A 10,108-nucleotide genomic window follows, 5' to 3' on the forward strand; every position below is an offset into this window, starting at 1 on the left:
GAGTCCTTCTCTTCAAGGCTTAGTGGCATTATCCTGACTTCTCCCAGTCCAGTCTCTGCCCAGCTTGTACTTGGGATTGCTCTGACCCACATGCATCTTGGAAAAGAAGCTGGACTTTGTTTTACCCATGTGCATCATTGCTTGAACTGTTTTAGAGTTTCAGTTAGTGTTGAGTTAGAAATACATGGCAACAGCTCTGCCCAAATGTCCATGGTCTTGTTTTGCTGTGAAGTGTAGCCGCAGTACTGTCTACAGTTGCAGGTTTGCTAAAATACTAATACTGAAAATACTCAGTTTTCCAATAACCAAGTTTAGTCTGGTTTTACTTGGAAGACAACAATCCTATGCTGTTACAGCCAACTCCCTTGAGATCTACCCAGGACTGAATTATTTATGTCCAACTATTTGTGTCCAGTGAGGTATTTCACTCAGCCCCACAGTTTCCTTGAGCCCTGACTTACTAGTTCTGAAAAAAATCAGTGATGTCTGGTTTCTGGAAAGAGAACACGTTCATATTTCTTTGGCTTTTTTTCACCATACACCTAATGCATGCCTTAGTTTCACTGCTAGTAGTGAGCAAAAAACATTTGGGAATTAGACTTACTCTTAAGTTTCCTGACTGCATTTTACCTAGGTATAGGCATTTTGAAGATACAAGATCTTGCATAAGCTACTATTGGGTCATAAGCAATTTTCCAGATGAAAAGGACCCAGCACAGTGATCTCACACTGAGCTGTGTTTCTAAGTAGGCAGAAAATCTTTTTGCTTGACTGAGAAGATCTGATGCTTAAGTTATTGTAAGACTGTAAATAGAATATCCCACAATGCTTTTTGAAAAGATCTTTCTCCTCTACTGCAATATGCTCAGAGCCAGATTTTGTATACCCACTCATCCCTTCCCTGGAACTTTGACATGAGGTTCTGTTGTTATTGTCTCTAATCATCAGGTAAAGAATTGTAGTGTGGGTGTATTGGCAATGGCATGTCACATGTTTTGAAAGCAAATCCTTCTCTGCTATTTTTATTGCTAGAAAACAACAGTCCACCCCGGGCACATGCTGGTGGGAAGCATGTTCTAGTGCTTCCAAACAACTCTGTTACCTTGGATGGCTCAGGGTCTGCTGATGACCAGGGGATTGTGTCATATTTGTGGATTCGGGATGGTCAAAGCCCAGCAGCTGGAGTAAGTTCCTTGAAGGTTGTAATGAAATTTGGCTTTTGTTATTTGCAGAACCACAGCAGGGAGAGCAGGTACGACCCATAAGATGCTGTCAGGTGTGGTGCCTATTTCCGGTTTGTCTCCCCTGCTCTCTGTAATGCTGTGGTTCAAGAGGCTGGTGTTATTTTCAGTGCAGCTAGAGAATATAGTAACTAAGGACTGCATCAATGCAGAGTGATTGGTGGTAGTATGAAGCTAATGTGTTTGAGAAAAAAAAAATATCTGAAATCCAGGTATTCCAAAGGAGGAGGTGTCTGAGAGAAAAAGTACCAATAAAGATTAAGGAATCCTGCCTGGTAGCATATGAGGTAAAACTTAAAGTTTAAGGTAAAAATTGTGTTTGGCTTTACATGTGTGGGCACCTTCTCTGGCAGACAATGGTGATTAACCTGGTGCATTAGGGCAGTGCATTCTGCTCTCTGATTTGGGCAGACAGCAGAGATACCTGAGGATAAACTTCAGTTACTTGTCAGCTAATAGAACTGGGTTAATTTTTTTTCCCCTATTTGCAAAAAGTGTTGTGGACAGCTCTAGTCTCAGGAAGATAGTGGTAATTCAGCAAGGACTGGGAAAGGAGAAAAAGCAAAGTCATTAAAAAAGAAACTTCTAGAAGCAGTTCGTGTGAGGGTGTAAGAATTGAAGAGGTTTAGATTAAATATAGCTGGCAGAGTTGATAGTTGAAAATGCACGAACTCCAGGGAGAGAAAATTAGGAGTTAAGAAAGCAGAACTAAAGATTTTGGAATAAAATTGAGAAATAATAATGTAACTCTCTTGGATTTTCAAGAAGATGAGTTCTTCACATTGTTAGCTTTCTCTTTTTGGGTTTTTTTTTAATGAAAATATCCTAGCGTGCAAACATCCTCATTAACTGTAGCTTCCAAATTTCATTACTCTGCTATAAACTGTAGGTAGGTCACATTTGTCCCAAAAGTCAAAGCAAGAACACAGCATCATACCATATAGCTTACTTGATAATGAAACCTGCATCTTTCTCTGAGGGTGTAACTATTCTGGACCTTGTTTTTGCAGGATGTGATCCATGGCTCAGACCACGAGGCAGTACTGCAGCTAACTAACCTTGTGGAAGGAACCTATATTTTCCACTTGAAAGTGACAGATGCTAAGGGAGACTCAGATGTTGATTCAGCAACTGTTGAAGTGCGGCCTGGTATGACAATTAAAAGGTCATCGACATGTTGTGAATACCACATCTTTGTTCTCCTTTTCACTTATTTATTCAGATGTTGATGAGAATCTCTCAAGTTAAAACACAGAGGAAACAGGTCTCTCTCTTTCTTCCTTCTTACTGTTCTGTGACTAGGCCCAAGTGTGTTAAAAGGTGACATCAGGATTCTTAGCTACTACAGTTGCTGTAGTTGGGATCATAAATAAATAAAAATTATACTTACTACTTAATATTTTCATTAGGCTTTTGTTGCTTCTCATTCATTTTAGGGTTTTTGTTTCTTTTTCTGGTTGTTAATTAGTTTGGCCAATAGAAAGAGATGGGAGCTGACCATCAAATTTAAGTAAAAATGCTGCTGTTTGATGGTCAAAAGTGTGGCTTTGTTTGTTTTCCTTCTTTCATCCTGAAAGACCAAAAAAATCCTAAAAGAATTTCAGGGGGTTGTAAATGCAGATGAAATAGGTAAATGATGGAAGTTGAAGTCTCAGGAAAAAAGTCTGAAATCTTGGGTCTGTCAACCCCTGATTTTATTTCTGTTCCTCAGTTTACTGTTGAATGTAGTCATAGTAATTAGATTATGAGTCTCATGGGATCTGTGAAGTTTGTTTTGTTCGCAAGACACTCTAGAAGTTCAAGCACCATATAACAGAAACCTCAGTTTGTAAGGGCAGGCAGGGTAAACATACCTGTTATTTCTCAGATTTACCATCCTCATGTAGACTTGCTCACAGTCTTGCATGCTACAGTACAAGTCCATCTTTGGCTCCCTTTTCCTGGGTGGTATTCAGTAGTAGATAACTAGCAGGGAACTTGGTAATTGGACTCATCTAGTGCTTATCTCTGACTTTAAGATGGCAGCATTTAGAGGGGGAGCAGAAATTGCTCTTCTGCACGGAAATGTGTAAATGCTGAAAGTGCACCCTGAAGTACTTTATTTCTGTTCATAAGGTGGGTTACTATCTTAGGACCCACCAGGTTTGTTTCATAGAGAATGTGACAAAATAAGCTGAGTACTTCTCTAACACAAAAGAGTTGGCTTATCAGTGATACGGGTCTTGTGCAGAAAACTGTAGTATTAATGAATACTTTCAAGCTCTGCATATTGGTACTGAAATATTTGCCAGGTTCTGAATGAATAGCATGTTCTTCTTCTGTCAGATCCCAAAAGGAATGGTCTGGTGGAGCTGATTCTGCAGGTTGGAGTGGGACAGCTAAGTGAGCAGCAGAAGGACACTCTGGTGAGACAGTTGGCTGTACTGCTGAATGTTTTGGATTCAGATATCAAAGTTCAGAAGATACAAGCCTACTCAGATATAAGGTACAAATATGTCTTTCTGTGCCAGAAAGACTTGTGATTTCTTTGCTTGTCTCATAGCTCATAATTGGTTGCAAAATAATATTTCCTAAGATATCAAAAAATGCTACACTTCTCAACAGAATATACTTTAAAAGGTGAATTTCTTCCATGGTAGAAAATTGTTGAAGTAAATTCTGTGGAGGCTCAGAACTGAAGGGTTTTTTTTTAAAAAAAAAAGAAATCCCATTATTTCTGTACAGATTTTTTTCTTTTTCCTTTAAAAGAAGTGCATGCATATATATTTCAGTGTCTTTGTTCCATACAGTGCTGTTATTTTTTTCCAAATGCTGGATGGAGCAAGATAAACAGACTTTCTCACAGTGAAGCAAGTATTGTATTTCAAATTAAGGTCCCAGCTCTATTTAATCAAATCTATTTTATTTCCTCCTTTTTTTCTACTTCTTCTCCATGGTTTTGATATTCTTAATATTTCATAAACATTTTCCCAGGTAACTTGTGATGAAAATCCATTTTTTGCACAGAAAGCTCCACAGTGGATTCTCTCAAATGTAGTATTTTACTGTAAAGGAGAAATACTCCCTCTGCTTGATGTAGAGTCCTAGAGATGGCTGTATGTACCCAGAGAAACTTCTCACCATGATTGGTAGAACCTGCTTACATGAGTTAGCTTTAAATTATTTCTTGTCAACTACTTGGTAATTTAAAACCTATTTTGGTGTTTAACTCTCCGGGAACCTCTTAAAATTTAAAAAAATAGTGTGGAAAGTCTACTATTTATAGTTATGATATTTTTAATCACAGCTTTTTAAATTAAAATGTTCCCTGAAGTGTCTGATACAGGGTGAGATCAACACCACCCAACTTAAAAGTTGTGGATGACAGGGCAGAACAGCTTCCACATGAAGTTCTCTGGATCCCTTGCTTCTGAGCTTTTTCTCCTATTAAATTCAGTTTCCTAAAGTTGGTGAAACTGCTTCAGAGTGTTTTGGGACAGGCTCTATATGAGAGTGGAGGAAGAAAATGTATGAATGAAAAGCAAAAGTCATGTTATCCTCGTCTGTCTTCTGTGAAACCAAGAATCCCTAGAACTGCTGATGCTCCCAGTTCAGAATGAAGATCAGTTGATTGCTCCACAGACAGAGTTCAGTAATCTTTCTCAGTGGTGACACTGGCTTTCTAGAAGCAAAAAAGCCTAAACTTTATTGCTGAATGCCTGGCAAAAATTATCTGTGACAAAGATCCTGACCTTAGCTGTTCTTTCTGTAGCACCGCAGTTGTGTTCTACGTACAGAACGGGCATCCTTCCACAGTGATCAAGGCATCAGATGTCTCACGGACTCTCCATGTGCAGCTTTTGAAACAGAAGGCTGACTTCTTGCTTTTTAAAGTCCTGCGAGTTGACACGGCTGGTATGTTTTGGATTGTGCTTGCTCATCTCAGAACTTTGCAGACATTTGGCTAACACAGCACCTGAAAACACTGCATGAAGTCTTTCTGTCTGCCATCTGGTGTCTGGGCTGGGTGGGTGTAGCTTTACAAAAGATGATGTTGGAGACAATATTTAAAATGCTTCACGATTTGTGATAGGTAAAATGCTGCCAGTTACTCTTAAAAGGCATCATCTGTATCAGCAGGCAAAGGCACATCTTAATCTGGTCTGCATTGGGAAAGCCTGTGGAATGAGGATAAAGATACTTTACATACTACCTTTTCTTAGAAGATGTGTGAAACTTACTATAGCCATAAAGTAGATATGTTTCAGATCTCTGCTTCCTTCAGGGCTTTTAGAGGTCAGTAAATAGGCTTGTAATCTAACTTGTTCTTGTCTGCCTGTATCAGGCAAAATGGGTGACTGCTGTGTTACCCATTAGTCTTCTAATCTTTGCAATGTACACAGGCCACTGGGGTTTCCAATAATGAACTCTTTCTTTTGCTCAAAAAGATGCTTGAACTTCTAAGCTTATTTTAAGCTTCACTAGCAGCGCCAACCCTTTATAATCCTTAGGTACTTCAGACAGGACTTCTCCAAAATTTAAAATCAGGACACAGTAATTCAAGTACAAACAAAATAAGCAAGCCCTGGTGATAAAATAGTCACTGATTGTGTAGGAAATTCTGTCTTTATATACTGGTTGAAAAGGTTGTTGTTTTTTTATAAATATACTCTAATTACACTGTTTCTCCTCATAGCCAGCAGTCTACTAGACCATAGATCTATTTGACACATAGCCCCAATGGAAAGTGAGTTTCAAAACATATCATAGTGTTATGAGCCAGATGCTTTGCCACCAATCTAGTCCAAAATTAAGAGGATGTATGACAAGTTGTCCATTTACACAACTGACCCAGTGTTTGGTTCTGTTCTTAGCCTGTCTTTTGAAATGCTCTGGACATGGGCACTGTGACCCCATAACAAAGCGCTGCATTTGCTACCAGCTGTGGATGGAAAACCTGATTCATCGTTACCTAAATGATGGAGAGAGTAATTGTGGTGAGTTTGGGTGCTGTGTCTTTCAAGAGTAACTTGCTGTCATGTGAGACTGTTGATTATTTGTTCTCAGAATGGGGAAGACTTGAGAGGTAGATGCTGAGGGAAGACCAAAACAGTCTCTGTTTTCCAGCCCAACAATAGCTTTCTATAGAAAGATATTTCAATAATTTCTTGAAATGATGTCTTGACAGTAGTAGCCTAAATTTTAAAGAAAATCACTATTTGATGAAGAAAATGTGAAAATGTGGTCATGAGAGGGAGATTTTGCAGCAATTTGGGGCCAGTTGGAGGGGTTGTACAATAACATGGGCTTTGCAAAGCTTTTGAGTAGGACTACTGCAAAGTTGGAAAAGAGACATCGATTTCAATTTCTCTGAGTGGGTGGTTGATGCTTCAGTGCCAGAAGTGATGTTGATCTGATCTAAGCAAAGAAAACATCAGTGACCAATACTGACCTTTAGAACCCAATAACACTGATAACTGTGAGCATACATGTATTGGAGTTCAAATTATTGCACATCTCTCTGTATCCTTTCCTGTTTCCCTGGATTTATACATGTGAACGTGCAGGTAGAAGGTTCTACCTCTAATCAGCTCCTGTTTTGAAGCACTACTAAAGTGCCAGATCCAGAGTACCTCTGTTTCAGTTAGGGAATTATAAGTGAGGTGGTAACCATGACCCTTTGCAGGACTATCAATTCCCACATAGGCTTTCAGATATCTTGGGATGGTAAAAGGTATTTGAGAGGAAGAATATTTTCTAATGTGCACTTCTAATCTTAAAGCTGAAAGATTTTTAGGAATTCATCTAAGAATATGTTAGTGCTTAGTTTTCCTACATTCCTGTTGCCACTCCCCATTCCTCAGGACTGGTTATTTTAATAGAGTTGTATTAAAAATTGTTTTATTCATGTGACCTTACAAAGCACTGTTGTATTTCTTTTTTCAGAGTGGAGTATACTCTATGTGACTGTATCTGTTTTTATTTTGATTGTGGTCATGGTAGGGCTTGCCTGGTTCTGCATCTGCTGCTGTAAAAGGTACATTATTTGTGTTTCTTTTTGATGGGATATACACAAAAATTGCACACAACCGCCATGTTTTAGTCCAGTCCATAGCACTAAACTACTGAGCTCATTCTGGACATGTGAGGAGCTTCCTGTAGCTGTTTTTTTAGATACATACTTCTTTTGAAAAAAAAGGAGTGTCCATTTGTGTGTCTGTGTTCTGCGTTATGAAAACCAAAAAGTTAATGTTGCAGTATCCTTTGTATTAAGTGATAATTAATGTTAAAATGCTGAGAGTATACTGCATATCTTTATTCTCTTACTGAGTCCTGCAAGTACTGCATGCTAAGAAAAAAAAGTCACACCCTGAAGGTCACTGATGTAGGAATGTTCTAGGCCATGGGAAAGGAATCTGCTTCCAGTCTGGTTTCACCCTTGGACAGGAAGTGTGGGTAGCTAGACTGCATGTGGCTTATAGGTAAGGAGTACTCTAGTGATTTCAGTTATGCAGACTTCTTGCCTTCTCTTTCCTTAAACAGGAGCATTCATACTACTGAATGTTGTTTCCTTCCCTGCCTCCCCTCCAGTCTTCCCTAGTGAGCTGATAAGAAATTCTCTTTCAAGTGACAAGCCCTACAAGTTCTGTCACTAGAGCAAATGTTTTTGCTGAAGCTCAAACAGCTCAGCAAATAGATAGCTTGTTCAGGTGTTAGCAAAAATAAAATGACATGAAAATCTTTCTGAATTTTCATCTTTTTCTAGGGTGTCTTTGCAGTATATAAAGAATGTGTAGGAGTCAATGCCAATTTTATTTTTATGCTTGAAGGAACAGTGCTGTTAATAGAAAACTTTAAATAGTAAAGTGTGTCCCATTCCACTCCCACAGTGTGGGATGGAGCCTCAGAGGCTTGTGTGTATTGGATGATTATTTGAGGGATTTTTTATGAGTTCAGCTGCTTCTGTCCTTTGTCCTCATATGGCTTGTGTCTGAGAATGAGGACTGGTTGCTACAGGTCCATGTGAAAAAGAGGAGGGAATTACAGCACAGAGAGAGATTCCCTTTGCCTTGTGGAAACTACATGGAAAAGACACTGTAGACTTAATACTTGGCTGGAGATTTGGAGGTTTTAAAAACTTTGAGTTGCCAGATGAATTCTACAGAAGATCATGGAGGGGAGGCCAAGGTTGGCTGTTGCTGTAATGCTGGCTGAACAGTAAGGTAGCTTCTCCAACGTGAACTGTGGGGGCACATGAATATTCATCTACTGTGTTTGTAGTTACTATGTTGAAATTGAGCAAACTGTGGCTTAGGAGAGCAAATCAATCTGCCTTGCTTTCTTCATCTTTCTGTATCAGTGAAAATTAACTATACTGTCTTGTCCATATTGTACTGCCTTATTAACGTATAAACTGGAAATATTTTTAAGTGGAGGTGACAATGACATTCTGTGTATTGGGGTATGTATATGGAAAGGAAGGGGGGAAGATTTATGTGTGTACATGAGAATTAAATGTCTTTTTGGTTACTATCTTTTAGCAGGAAGAGAACAAAGATTAGAAAGAAAACAAAATATACCATCCTAGATAACATAGATGAACAGGAGAGAATGGAGCTACGGCCCAAATACGGTACGTGCTATATGGCAGCCTGGGAACTCACCCACCAAGCGTGCAGCCAGTGTGTCTGAATTGATACCTGTAGGCAGGAGGAGCCCAGAAGCAGGCCTACAAGTTTGGGAATGGCAGAGATAGACAATGAAGTGGTTGGGGGAGAATCAGTTAATTTCTTTAATAAAGACGTGAGCACAGCCTCTGCTTTGAGCTTCTGAGTTTATCTTAATTTAGAACATTTAATTGCCCCACAGATTTTCACCATGTAAGCCTTCCTTCTCTGCACATGCTTTAATTTGTAGCTGTTTCTGTTGCTGCACAGCAGTTCCCTCCTGACCCATCAGTGCCCTGTTAGACATCAATAGATTTTAGCAGCTGTTCACGTATCTTTTCATTTACCTGACTTTCAGTTTTTAGCAGGGGAAATGTTTGAATCCAAGGAAATAAAGTCATTCTAAGAAGCTGCTGTCCTAGAAAGAGAGAGATAATATTTGTGTAGAAACTATGACCCTTCATTGCCACTCATGTTAATAAGGTCATTGAGTGGACAGACTGATTTCCAGATTCAAGATATTGAAAATACAATGGGTGTGTACTAAGATAATCTAGTTGTTTGCATTTAAATTTAAATACATATATTCACATTTCAGAGCCATAAACTGATGGGCCTGCAATGAAGTTATAAGAGTATCTGAAATGGTGTATGATACTTCTTAAGCCGGTTTTTGTATGGGTGTATGCTGTTACATTGCACTGCAGAGAATGTTTTCACTTACCCTTCATATCACAGCAGGAGAGAAGATGGTTATATGTTACTAAAAACCCAAGCCTTTCTAATGAGTTTGTTTTTATTTTTTATTATCAGGTATAAAACACAGAAGTACAGAACACAACTCCAGTCTGATGGTCTCTGAGTCAGAGTTTGACAGTGATCAGGACACTATCTTCAGCAGAGAAAAGATTGAAAGAGAGAATTCTAGAACACTTATAAATGGGTCCCTCAGAAATGGAGTTTCCTTCAACTACAGCTCCAAAGACAGATAACTGAATGAGGGTAAAAGCACAGAACACACTGGTGAGACACATCTGAAACATGTTGGCCCACCTCTGTTTTTCCAGAACCAAAATCATCCTCAAATATCAACTAATTGCAGATTGAAGAGTAAATTTTTAGCACAGATAGGGGAAGGCAGAAGGAGGGAGAAAGGGTGGATGGTCAGCTAACTCCTATTGTCACCATTATAGGAATAAGAAAAAGCACCTCTTATTTCTT

At 39.0% G+C, this 10,108-nt stretch overlaps 1 protein-coding gene across 1 annotated transcript in view; it reads left to right on the forward strand.

Annotated features, from left to right (window-relative positions):
- Window positions 1–9,879, forward strand: part of KIAA0319 (KIAA0319 ortholog) — a 32,500-nt gene extending 22,621 nt beyond the window's left edge. The window contains exons 13-20 of the mRNA XM_058832443.1: window positions 1,033–1,184; window positions 2,252–2,390; window positions 3,567–3,726; window positions 4,993–5,135; window positions 6,095–6,217; window positions 7,167–7,257; window positions 8,762–8,853; window positions 9,701–9,879. Coding sequence (XP_058688426.1) covers window positions 1,033–1,184; window positions 2,252–2,390; window positions 3,567–3,726; window positions 4,993–5,135; window positions 6,095–6,217; window positions 7,167–7,257; window positions 8,762–8,853; window positions 9,701–9,879 — 1,079 coding nt within the window. The remainder of the gene's footprint in view (window positions 1–1,032; window positions 1,185–2,251; window positions 2,391–3,566; window positions 3,727–4,992; window positions 5,136–6,094; window positions 6,218–7,166; window positions 7,258–8,761; window positions 8,854–9,700) is intronic.
- Window positions 9,880–10,108: the final 229 nt, after the last annotated feature.

The sequence above is a fragment of the Poecile atricapillus genome, chromosome 2, assembly GCF_030490865.1.
Source record: "Poecile atricapillus isolate bPoeAtr1 chromosome 2, bPoeAtr1.hap1, whole genome shotgun sequence".
NCBI lineage: Eukaryota > Metazoa > Chordata > Aves > Passeriformes > Paridae > Poecile > Poecile atricapillus.